The 13,572-nt window shown below is 45.0% G+C and overlaps 1 protein-coding gene across 1 annotated transcript in view; it reads right to left on the reverse strand.

Annotated features, from left to right (window-relative positions):
- Window positions 1–2,220: 2,220 nt before the first annotated feature.
- The window catches only part of LOC124863472 (mucin-5AC-like), an 88,824-nt gene continuing 77,472 nt past the window's right edge, over window positions 2,221–13,572 (reverse strand). Inside the window, exon 12 of the mRNA XM_047357855.1 lies at window positions 2,221–5,598. Coding sequence (XP_047213811.1) covers window positions 5,506–5,598 — 93 coding nt within the window. The 3' untranslated portion in view covers window positions 2,221–5,505. The remainder of the gene's footprint in view (window positions 5,599–13,572) is intronic.

Genomic DNA, 13,572 nt, shown 5'->3' on the forward strand with positions numbered 1-13,572 from the left:
CAAAGGTGCTTTAACAAAATAATAAGCAGAGATAGTGAATACTACAGTTAAATAAGTGTGTGGAAATTTAAGGGAAAAAACGTACTTAATTTTGGAATAAGAGAGAAACAAAAACTGTGCAAAATCTAAAGCACTGTAAATACCTTCCAGATGCTCCTCACATCATTACACTCTTGAACTGCATGCAGGTTCATGTTATGGTAGTAAAAGATGTCTGAGCTGCTATGATAAGATTTGAAAACATGTGCTTCTGTTCTGAAAGTCTTCAAATGCCCAGAAAATCCCAAAAACTGGCAACAAGCTAAAAGGGCAACATACTGTCCAAACTGAGACATTAAACAGACAGGCAACACATGGTGTGCTTGGTGAGTTTCTGTATTTTAAAGGAACACAAAACTCTTTATTTGTAGAAACATTTCACATTTTTTGTTTAGACAATACAAAAAACAAACGGCGGTTAAATCACACTATACTGCACCCCAGAAAGCCTAGTTGCTCTGGTTTCGTATATAACAAGGTTCATAGATGTCAGTTTATGAAACAAAACATTTGATAGCTTCACATTGCAGCTATAATTTTATTTCATGAAGCGTCGCAAGTAGCACTGTACAATTGACAGACTTAATAAATGTTTCTGTCATAGCCGACATTTAGCTCATCTTAAACATAGTAGCTTAGTATTTTCTGGTCATTAGCTTTAAGCATAGCCGGAAGTCAGTATTTCCACTTTCCAAGTCAGAAACATCAATTTACAACAGCCCCTGAAGTTTTAAATCTACAAAACAAATAAACATTGTAAAAGCTGCACAAATAAGATGCCTCTCTGTAGTTCAGGTGAGGAGTGCAGTGTTTTGCAATAGTATTCACAAACACAAATACCCGTGTATTTTATTGGGATATTATGCAAAAGACCAACAGTAGTAGTAGTAGTAAAAGTAAAATCACAGATGGTTTTCAAAAAGGTTTAACAAATAAAAACCTGAAAAGTTAGGTGTGCATTTGTATTCAGTCCCCTTTACACCAATAACCTTCAATACACTGCTCAAAAAAATAAAGGGAACACTTAAACAACACAATATAACTCCAAGTAAATCAAACTTCTGTGAAATCAAACTGTCCACTTAGGAAGCAACACTGATTGACAATCAATTTCACATGATGTTGTGCAAATGAAATAGACAACAGGGGGAAATCTTTGGTGATTAGCAAGACACTCAATAAAGGAGTGGTTCTGCAGGTGGGGACCACAGACCACTTCTCAGTACCTATGCTTTCTGGATGATGTTTTGGTCACTTTTGAATGTTGGTGGTACTTTCACGCTCGTGGTAGCATGAGACGGACTCTACAACCCACACAAGTGGCTCAGGTAGTGCAGCTCATCGAGGATGGCACATCAATGCGAGCTGTGGCAAGAAGGTTTGCTGTGTCTGTCAGCGTAGTGTCCAGAGCCTGGAGGCGCTACCAGGAGACAGGCCAGTACACCAGGAGACGTGGAGGAGGCCGTAGGAGGGCAACAACCCAGCAGCAGGACCGCTACCTCCGCCTTTGTGCAAGGAGGAACAGGAGGAGCACTGCCAGAGCCCTGCAAAGTGACCTCCAGCAGGCCACAAATGTGCATGTGTCTGCACAAACGGTTAGAAACCGACTCCATGAGGATGGTATGAGGGCCCAACATCCACATTTGGCTCCAAATCAGAGCTTAGATAATAGTACATAGAATCCTCTATTCTCATCTAGCACCTGCATTTCAAACGTACTAAATCCACATGCAAAAATTGTGCCCGCAAACAGTTTCATGCTTTGAAAATTGCATTGCGGGTGGTAAGGGATGACATTTTTCATATCCTCCTCCAATCAATTTGCACGATTGGGTTATCATATGTTTTGCATATTCATGAAGGGAGACACGCTAAAAGGTTTGCGCCCGCAGTTCCGCTGATTTTGCACACGCAATCTGATTACCTCCTCGTTTGCAGATCAGCTTTGCTGACGCAAACAAGTTTACATGCAGTTATGTACACGCAAATCTTTTAAGATCAGGTCCTAAATCTGATCTTGAAAATTGATATTTACATATTTCCATCCTGTCTGACCGAGCTTGAGCTATTTTGCTAAACACACATTTGCAGAAATTTCTTAACATGTGCAAAGCTGGCAGAGACAGACCTCAAAAGACTTGCAGCTGTAATTGCAGCAAAATGTAGTTCTACAAGGCATTCACTTAACTGACAACAAATGCTTACCTATTACACCTTTATTTGTAAAACTAAATGAATAACCATCTCTTATTGTCTTTTCACTTTACAGTTATGCTCCAATTTGGGTTGGTCCATCACATTTTAATCCAGATAAAAGACAAGAAAGCTTTTGGTTGTAGCTTTTAATAATAGTGCTAATAGTATGTAATCTGATTAATTAGCAAAACCTCATTAGTAATCTCCCTAATTGTCTGACTTGCAACTGAAAGACAATTAAGTTAGGCTTCCAACTTTGGAATACACCATTAAAACTAGCTGCATGTCTCAAACTGCATCTCCATATACAGGCATCAGCCTATATCTTTATTTGTGAAAAACAATAAATAAGGTAATATATATAAATATTTGCTTTTCTACAGATTTGACCATATCACAGCCAGCCATGCTGAAATTTCTAGGATTTTATATCACAGGTGAGATAAAATGTGACATAACAAGTTGAGAAGCAGCAGAGAAAGCTTGTGTAGGCGGAAATGTATTTCTCAAACTATTTCTTCTTTGCTTACATAAATCTTCAAAGCCAAACGCATCAGATGAAATAAAAATAAAAAAACAGAAAATAATCGAAATATACAGTGTATAGTTTTTATATGCATAATTTTGAAAAGGTATAGATTTGACATAGTATATGCTTTATAAATGAAATAATGTGTTTTTAATACACCGTAACTTTAAATACTATATACAGATTTACAAACGTCTTCCACAATGCTTTAAGATCACCAGGTGCTGTATTTGACATCCACACCCTCAACCAATAGTAAACACACTCACGTGAATTCGACTAAATAAGCTTCAGCTCTTTCTAGAGGTGTAACAATATATCCAGGTCACAAAATGATGCAGAGTACTGGTTGCTCTTCTTTTGTTTTGTTTTCATAAATCTAGTAAAGCCTTCAGAAATCACAAACTGTGTTTCTAAAGAATCTGCTATCATTGTGGAATATCCAATTTCAATATTGACCAATCCATATATTGTGTTTATGTCCTTATAACTATGTGCTACTCAAAAAGTGATGACTCTAAAAAACAAAATAAAGGCTTTACGAAAGCACAGGAAAATTCCGTTCTGGGTTGATCAGTTGAGGCATTTTACAGTTTCAAATAGCATTTAGGTCAATACCAATTGGAGTCTAAAACACAGGATATAGTGTGTCAGGTCTGTCTGGGGCCTGTAATAACAGCTTACATTTATATCAACAGATCAAGACACATCCTGACAACAAATGGATAGTGCTTCACAAGACAGACTTTACACTTACAGGGATCACCATGGCATACTGATATTGTGGGATCTTGTCACACCCAGAGCTTTTTCTAAATCCACCACTCTTCAGTTAACTTAGATGTTTTAAGTTTTCTTTGTAGAATGTTCACAGTACCTGGCAAAGGTATTCATACCCTTTGAAATTCTTTACACCACAAATATCAATGTTTTCTGAAAAGTGCATCATTGTGAAGGATGGTTTTTGATGTATTTGCAACAAAAAAAGTATAAGTCCACCTGTGTATATTTTAGGCAAAGTAGAATTTAAGCTGCTCGGTGAAGCCCTTTATTGGTGAACATCCTTAAACAAACAGCATCATAAGGACCAAGTATAACAGCAGACAAGTTGGGGTGAAAGTTGTCCCAAGCTTTGACCATCTTCCAGAACACTGTTCAATCTATCATCTGAAAATGGAAAGAATATGGCATGGCTGAAAATGTTTTGGTCAACAAGAGGATAACTCAGAGAAGCAGCGAAGAGGTCCATGGTAACATTGAAGGAGCTGCGGAGATTCATAGCTCAGTTTTAAGAGTCAGAACTACAAAATGCGCACTATACAGATCTGGCCTTTTAGGAAGACTGACAATAAGAAAGCCTTTGTTGAAAAGGCAATTTTTAGCCATGTGGAGGACACAGCAAACTGGTAGAAGGTGCTTTGGTCAAATAAGACCAAAATTCAACTACATGGAAAATGCAATATCCGGCTGATAACCAATGTACATCATCCTGAATGCACCCTCCTGAACATGAAATATATATATATATAGCAGTATCTTATTATGGGAATCATTTTATTTCCACTTTTACAATTGCATGCTTCTCTGTGTAGGTGTTGTTGGGACCCCAGCCATGGATTACAACATGGATGAACATGGACTCTGAACTATACACTTAATCTAAGGCCAGTTTGAACTTTTCTACACTTTTCAGTGTCACGCTAACTTGCGTCTAACCCAGCCCAAGAAGAAGAGGAGTCATAGCTGACTCTCCGTGACGTCAATGTTTGAACAAAATTGCAGTGTTGCAACATGGTGGTCTTAATCCACGCGGCTCTCAACCGAGGTTGTACAGGAGAGATTCCACGCGTCAGCTGTAGGTCTTAAACTCACCGGCAAGCCTAAGGCCTACCTTCAAAGAATCCTTGGACGCAAAGTAACAACAAACCTTCGATCAAACATTGGCCAATTGAAACAATCACAAGTTAAGTATTTGATCTGCTGCTCAAATAATCCAGCATTCATTCATTCAAAGTGAGTAATGAGACAAGCGTGGCTTGACGTTTCTTCTGAGGCCTCCAGAGGCAGCCCTAATTGAAGCAGTTTTCCCCACGGCCTGAACCGCAGCTCTGCACGCCTGTGTGCTGACCAGCCATCCTGTGTAGCAGCTGAAGCAGTCGCAACGTGTTTTTGCCCCATGTGGATCAGACCATGACAACTTTAAACATTAAATAATATATATGGTTTGTGGTTGCAACATGACAGTATTGGAAAAAGTTCAACAGGTATGAATAGTTCAGCCAGGTACTATACGGTGAATCCAATACAGTTCAGTGCACCCGAGTTTGTACTCAAACATTACATTTAGTATATGGTTCTTCTTCCTGTAACCATTCCAGCAACTTTTCACATCACATCACTAAGCTTAGAGTAACCTTAAAAGTATCACAGGAGGAGCAAAAGACACACATGCCTCAGTGTTAGTAAAATGGAGTGATATAACTTCTGTTACCCATAATCTTGCTGGGACAAGATACTGGAGTGCTGCCATACTTGATTTTAGAGGCTTCTTCGGACTTTGTGACAAAATGCTGTTTTCTGCACCATTTTTTCATTTTCTGTTTTCTTTGGACAAAGTACTTTTGAAGCTTGTTTTTCCCTTCTGTTAAAAACACTTAATAGATGATGCTTCCATACAGGAAATCAATTGTTTCCCACCAGTGAGTGAAGACTATGAACAAATGAGGTCATATTTTTGGTTCTTAAAGCAGACCTTCATTCGAGGGTTGTAAGCACTGCTCAGGGCATTTTTCGGTAGCTGCTGTAGATGAATTTAGGATGATGCATTCCAGATTCTGCAAAGGAAGAAAAAGATGTCAGTGTGTAAGTGTCAGTATATTAAAACAAAGCATTCCTACCATGTGTACATATACAAGCATTTTTGATTTATACAACAGGAATATAATAAAGGAATAAAGTTTTTACTTTTCTAAAAGATGGAAGTTTTTTTCAAAAAAACTACGTCTTTAAAGGATTTTATTTTTACAGAATAAATGTTGTACATCTTTCGACATTAATAATGTTACCTACAGTTATTCTTTATTGTGAGTAACATGTATTCCATTTGTTTCACAGTAAATTTCATTTTGAATTTTCACTACTTTTTCTTTATAATACACTACTCAAAAAATAAAGGGAACACTCAAATAACACATCCTAGATCTCAATGAATGAAATATTCTCATTGATGGTTGTTTTTGTACAAAGTTGAATGTGCTGACAACAAAATCACACAAAATTCATTAATGGAAATTAAACGTATTAACCAATGGAGGCCTGGATTTGGAGTCACACACAAAATTAAAGTGGAAAAACACACTACAGGCTGATCCAACTTTGATGTAATGTCCTTAAAACAAGTCAAAATGAGGCTCAGTATTGTGTGTGACCTCCATGTGCCTTTATGACCTCCCTACAACGCCTGGACATGCTCCTGATGAGACGGCGGATGGTCTCCTGAGGGATCTCCTCCCAGGACCTGGACTAAACCATCCGCCATCTCCTGGACAGTCTGTGGTGCAACGTGACATTGATGGATGGAGCGAGACATGATGTCCCAGATGTGCTCAATCAGATTCAGGTCTGGGGAACGGGCGGGCCAGTCCATAGCTTCAATGTCTTCATCTTGCAGGAACTGCTGACACACTCCAGCCACATGAGGTCTAGCATTGTCCTGCATTAGGAGGAACCCAGGGCCAACCGCACCAGCATATGGTCTCACAAGGAGTCTGAGGATCTCATCTTGGTACCTAATGGCAGTCAGGCTACCTCTGGCGAGCACATGGAGGGCCATGCGGCCCTCCAAAGAAATGCCACCCCACACCATTACTGACCCACTGCCAAACTGGTCATGCTGAAGGATGTTGCAGGCTGCAGATCGCTCTCCACGGTGTCTCCAGACTCTGACACATCTGTCACATGTGCTCAGTGTGAACCTGCTTTCTTCTGTGAAGAGCACAGGGCGCCAGTGATGAATTTGCCAATCCTGGTGTTCTCTGGCAAATGCCAAGCATCCTGCACGGTGTTGGACTGTGAGCACAACCCCCATTTGTGGACGTTGGGCCCTCATACCATCCTCATGGAGTCGGTTTCTAACCGTTTGTGCAGACACATGCACATTTGTGGCCTGCTGGAGGTCATTTTGCAGGGCTCTGGCAGTGCTCCTCCTGTTCCACCTTGCACAAAGGCGGAGGTAGCGGTCCTGCTGCTGGGTTGTTGCCCTCCTATGGCCTCCTCCACGTCTCCTGGTGTACTGGCCTGTCTCCTGGTAGCGCCTCCAGGCTCTGGACACTACGCTGACAGATGCAGCAAATCTTCTTACCACAGCTCGCATTGATGTGCCATCCTGGATGAGCTGCACTACCTGAGCCACTTGTGTGGGTTGTTGAGTCCGTCTCATGCTACCACGAGTGTGAAAGCAGCACCAACATTCAAAAGTGACCAAAACATCAGCCAGAAAGCATCGGTACTGAGAAGTGGTCTGTGGTCCCCACCTGCAGAACCACTCCTTTATTGAGTGTCTTGATAATCACCAAAGATTCCCCCTGTTGTCTATTTCATTTGTACAACAGCAGGTGAAACTGATTGTCAATCAGTGTTGCTTCCTTAGTGGACAGTTTGATTTCACAGACGTTTGATTTACTTGGAGTTATATTCTGTTGTTGAGTATTCCCTTTATTTTTTTGAGCAGTGTATATTTATATACAGTGCTGTTAAAAAGTATTCATTTATAACTCTTCACAATTTGCTACAGCCACAGACTTGAGTATGTTTGATGTGATAACCAACACAAAGTTTTGCATAACTGTGAAGTAGATGGAAAAGAATACTGTCATGCATCCATCGTCTATACCCATTGATATCTGTGCCGGCTGGTGGGGAAATGGATACATAGTTTTCAAGAGAGGTTGTCATGATTTGTAGGTTTTGAGTTTTGTTTTGGATCTTGCTAATGATTGTTTCTTCTTTACTCCAGGTGGTGCTTTATTAGTTATTTCCTTAGGTTTAGTTTCTTGTTTATTGTTGTATTTTGTTTATGGTGTAACTCTTGAGTTCTTGTTTATCTGTAAGATATTTGCTTAGGTTAAATTGTGTCCTTGTATTTCTGTTTAGTTCCAGTCATGGTTTGATTTTACTTTCTGGCATTGCAATCAGTCTCATTCAGCTCACCTGCTTCATGTAATCAGTCTCACTGCTTTCACCTGTGCTCTATTTATATTCATCCATTCTGTTTACTTCTTGCAGGAGAATACTGTTTGCCAAGCCTGTTCATGTTCTTGTCTGTTTGCCAATGCCAAGCTGTAAGTTTTTGGTTCTTATTAAACCATCTGTACTCAACAAGCTGCTCTTGGATGTCTGCACTTGGGGTCCACACCAAAAACCACATTCTGTGACAGAACTTCTCAATTTTTACAATCGGTTTTCAGTTTCAGGTTCTGATAAAGGTCCGATTTTTAGAGTGCATAATTAATAGTTGTCTTGTTAACAAATTTTTCAACCTGAGCTGCTGAATTCTGCAGCGCCTCCAGAATTACCATTTATTTATTAATTGATTAATTTATTTAGATCCCTATTAGATTTCATAAGCTTGAGAGCTACTTTCTACAGACAATTTACATACAGGGGTTGGACAATAAACTGAAACACCTGGTTTTAGACCACAATAATTTATGAACCGTCACCTTAACGTGGTGGAGGGGTTTGAGTGCTCAAATGATCCTAGAGGCTATGGTGTCTGGGGCCTAAATGCCGGGGTCCCACCCTGGAGCCAGGCCTGGGGTCGGGACTCGTCGGAGAGCGCCTGGTGGCCGGGTTGCTCCTCGCGGGACCCGGCCGGGCCAAGCCCGAACGAGAGACGCGAGGCCATCCCCCAGTGGGCCCACCACCTGCAGGGGGAACCGTGAGGGACCGGTGCAAAGAGGATTGGGTGGCGGACGAAGGTGGAGACCTCAACGGCCCGATCCCCGGATGCTTAGGCTGGCTCTAGGGACGTGGAATGTCACCTCGCTGGGGGGGAAGGAGCCTGAGCTTGTGCGGGAGGTCGAGAGATATCGACTAGAAATAGTCGGGCTCGCCTCCACGCACAGCGTGGGCTCTGGAACCCATCTCCTTGAGAGGGGTTGGACTCTCTTCTACTCTGGAGTGGCCCACGGGGAGAGGCGGCGGGCTGGTGTGGGTTTGCTTGTTGCCCCCCAGCTCAGCCGTCTCGTGTTGGGGTTTACCCCAGTGGATGAGAGGGTTGTATCCCTGCGCCTTCGGGTTGGGGAGAGGTCTCTGACTATCATTTCAGCTTACGGGCCGAGTGGTAGTGCAGAGTACCCTGCCTTCTTGGCGTCCCTGTCGGGGGTGCTGGATAGCGCCCCTCCCGGGGACTCCATTATTCTGCTGGGGGACTTCAACGCCCACGTGGGGAACGACAGTGACACCTGGAGAGGCGTGATCGGGAGGAATGGCCTCCCCGATCTGAATCCGAGTGGTGTTTTGTTATTGGACTTCTGTGCTAGTCACGGATTGTCCATAACGAACACCATGTTCAAACTTAAGGGTGTCCATCAGTGCACTTGGCACCAGGACACCCTAGGCAGGAGGTTGATGATCGACTTTGTTGTCGTATCATCAGACCTTCGGCCGCATGTTTTGGACACTCGGGTGAAGAGAGGGGCTGAGCTGTCCACTGATCATCACCTGGTGGTGAGTTGGATCCGCTGGAGGAGGAGAAAGCCGGACAGACTCGGCAGGCCCAAGCGCATAGTGAGGGTCTGCTGGGAACGCCTGGCGGAGCCCTCGGCCAGGGATGTATTCAACTCCCACCTCCGGGAGAGCTTCGACCAGATCCCGTGGGATGTTGGAGACATAGAGTCCGAGTGGACCATGTTCTCTGCATCTATTGTCGATGCTGCTGCCCATAGCTGCGGCCGTAAGGTCTGCGGTGCCTGTCGTGGCGGCAATCCCAGAACCCGGTGGTGGACACCGGCAGTAAGGGATGCTGTTAAGCTGAAGAAGGAGTCCTATCGGCTGTGGTTGGCTTGTGGGACTCCTGAGGCGGCTGACGGGTACCGTGAGGCCAAGCGTGCTGCGGCCCGGGCTGTGGCAGAGGCAAAAACTCGGGCCTGGGAAGAGTTCGGTGAGGCCATGGAGAAGGACTACCGGTTGGCCTCGAAGCGATTCTGGCAAACCGTCCGGCGCCTCAGGAGGGGGAAGCAGTGCTTTGCCAACACTGTTTATAGTGGGGGCGGGAGACTGCTGACCTCGACAGAGGACATTATCGGGCGGTGGAAGGAGTACTTCGAGGATCTCCTCAATCCTGCCATCACGCATTTCGTGGTGGAAACAGAGGCTGGGAACTCGGGGTTGGATTCTTTCATCACCCAGGCTGAAGTCACCGAGGTGGTTAAAAAGCTCCGCGGTGGCAAGGCTTCGGGGGTGGATGAGATCTGCCCTGAGTACCTCAAGTGTCTGGATGTTGTAGGGCTGTCATGGTTGACACGCCTCTTCAACATTGCGTGGCGGTCGGGGACAGTGCCTCTGGACTGGCAGACTGGGGTGGTGGTCCCCATTTATAAGAAGGGGGACCGGAGGGTGTGTTCCAACTACAGGGGGATCACACTCCTCAGCCTCCCTGGTAAGGCCTACGCCAGGGTATTGGAGAGGAGAGTCCGACCGATAGTCGAACCTCGGCTTCAGGAGGAACAGTGTGGTTTTCGTCCCAGCCGTGGAACACTGGACCAGCTCTATACCCTCTACAGGGTGCTCGAGGGTTCATGGGAGTTTGCCCAACTGGTTCACATGTGTTTTGTGGACCTGGAGAAGGCATTCGACTGTGTTCCTCGTGATGCCCTGTGGGGGGTGCTCCAGGAGTATGGAATCGGGGGCCCTTTATTAGGGGCCATCCGGTCCCTGTACGAGCGGAGCAGGAGTTTGGTCCGCATTGCCGGCACTAAGTCGGACCTGTTCCCAGTGCATGTTGGACTCCGGCAGGGCTGCCCTTTGTCGCCGGTCCTGTTCATAACTTTTATGGACAGGATTTCTAGACGCAGCCAAGGGCCGGAGGGGGTCTGGTTTGGGGACCAGTGGATTTCGTCTCTTCTTTTTGCGGATGACGTGGTCCTGCTGGCCCCCTCTAGCCAAGACCTACAGCATGCGCTGTGGCGGTTCGCAGCCGATTGTGAAGCGGCTGGGATGAGGATCAGCTCCTCCAAGTCCGAGGCCATGGTACTCGACCGGAAAAGGGTGGCTTGTCCTCTTCAGGTTGGAGGGGAGTTCCTGCCTCAAGTGGAGGAGTTTAAGTATCTCGGGGTTTTGTTCACGAGTGAGGGAAGAATGGAGCGGGAGATCGACAGACGGATCGGTGCAGCTGCCACAGTAATGGGGGCGCTGTGCCGGTCCATTGTGGTGAAGAGAGAGCTGAGCCGAAAAGCAAAGCTCTCAATTTACTGGTCGGTCTACGTTCCTACCCTCACCTATGGCCATGAACTTTGGGTCATGACTGAAAGAACGAGATCACGGATACAAGCGGCTGAAATGAGCTTCCTCCGTAGGGTGGCCGGGCACTCCCTTAGAGATAGGGTGAGGAGCTCGGCCATCCGGGAGGAGCTCGGAGTAGAGCCGCTGCTCCTCCACATTGAGAGGAGCCAGTTGAGGTGGCTCGGGCATCTATACCGGATGCCTCCTGGACGCCTTCCTCGGGAGGTGTTCCAGGCACGTCCCACCGGGAGGAGGCCCAGGGGACGGCCCAGGACACGCTGGAGGGACTATGTCTCTCGGCTGGCCTGGGAACGCCTTGGGCTCCCCCTGGAGGAGCTGGAGGAGGTGTCTGGAGAGAGGGACGTCTGGGCGTCTCTGCTGAGTCTGCTGCCCCCGCGACCCGGTCCTGGATAAGCGGAAGACGACGAACGAACGAATGAATTTATTAGTATGGTGTAGGGCCTCCTTTTCCGGCCAATACAGCATCAAATCATCTTGGGAATGACATATACAAGTCCTGCACAGTGATCAGAGGGATTTTAAGCCATTCGTCTTGCAGGATAGTGGCCAGGTCACTACGTGATACTGGTGGAGGAAAACGTTTCCTGACTCGCTCCTCCAAAACACCCCAAAGTGGCTCAATAATATTTAGATCTGGTAACTGTGCAGGCCATGGGAGATGTTCTATTTCACTTTCATGTTCATCAAACCAATCTTTCACCAGTCTTGCTGTGTCTTGCTGTGTGCGCAAGACTGTGCGCCCACCAGTCTTGCTGTGTCTTGCTGTGTGCGCAAGACTGTGCGCCCACCAGTCTTGCTGTGTGGGCGCATTATCATCCTGATACGCGGCACCGCCTTCAGGATACAATGTTTGAACCATTGGATGGACATGGTCCTCAAGAATGGTTCGGTAGTCCTTGGCAGTGACGCGCCCATCTAGCACAAGTATTGGGCCAACGGAATGCCATGATATGGCAGCCCAAACCATCACTGATCCACCCCCATGCTTCACTCTGGGCATGCAACAGTCTGGGTGGTACGCTTCTTTGGGGCTTCTCCACACCGTAACTCTCCTGGATGTGGGGAAAACAGTAAAGGTGGACTCATCAGAGAACAATACATGTTTCACATTGTCCACAGCCCAAGATTTGCGCTCCTTGCACCATTGAAACCGACGTTTGTCATTGGCATGAGTGACCAAAGGTTTGGCTATAGCAGCCCGGCCGTGTATATTGACCCTGTGGAGCTCCCGACGGACAGTTCTGGTGGAAACAGGAGAGTTGAGGTGCACATTTAATTCTGCCGTGATTTGGGCAGCCGTGGTTTTATGTTTTTTGGATACAATCCGGGTTAGCACCCGAACATCCCTTTCAGACAGCTTCCTCTTGCGTTCACAGTTAATCCTGTTAGATGTGGTTCGTCCTTCTTGGTGGTATGCTGACATTACCATGGATACCGTGGCTCTTGATACATCACAAAGACTTGCTGTCTTGGTCACATATGCGCCAGCAAGACGTGCACCAACAATTTGTCCTCTTTTGAACTCTGGTATGTCACCCATAATGTTGTGTTCATTTCAATATTTTGAGCAAAACTGTGCTCTTACCCTGCTAATTGAACCTTCACACTCTGCTCTTACTGGTGCAATATGCAATCAATGAAGACTGGCTACCAGGCTGGTCCAATTTAGCCATGAAACCTCCCACACTAAAATGACAGGTGTTTCAATTTAATTGTTCAACCTCTGTAATACAATATCAATACGTTTGCATGTTAAAACAAAAACAAAAAAATTTATTAAAATTGATTAAACCAGAAAACAAACATTTTATAAACATCGCCTATGACTCAGAAAACAAAAACCTTCTCAAGAGTTTCTTAAAAGAGACTTTTCCAGATGCTTCAATAACTGCCAGGGGTAATTTATTCCATATAGTTACAGCTCTAAAGAAAATTGATCTACAAACGGCTTCAGTCCTGGGTCTTGGATAGACGAAATGACAATGACAGGCTTGTCTGGTGGAATAATTGTGTTGATCTCTCACATAACATAAGCACCCATGTAAATAAGCAGGTTGTCCGCTATGGCATATATTTCTAAAGAAGCATAAAAAATTATACTTAAGTCTTTCTTCTACCCTGAGCCATGACAGACGTTCATGAAGAGCAACAGAGCTCTGTCTACAGTCAAATAGATAACAACCCAGTGCCAATCTAGCAACTTTATTCTAGTCTGAAGTTTAAACAGGTGTTTTTTGGATGCCCCAGACCACATCACAGAACAGTAATCCAGGTGGGATAATACC

Source organism: Girardinichthys multiradiatus, chromosome X, assembly GCF_021462225.1.
Source record: "Girardinichthys multiradiatus isolate DD_20200921_A chromosome X, DD_fGirMul_XY1, whole genome shotgun sequence".
Classification (NCBI taxonomy): domain Eukaryota; kingdom Metazoa; phylum Chordata; class Actinopteri; order Cyprinodontiformes; family Goodeidae; genus Girardinichthys; species Girardinichthys multiradiatus.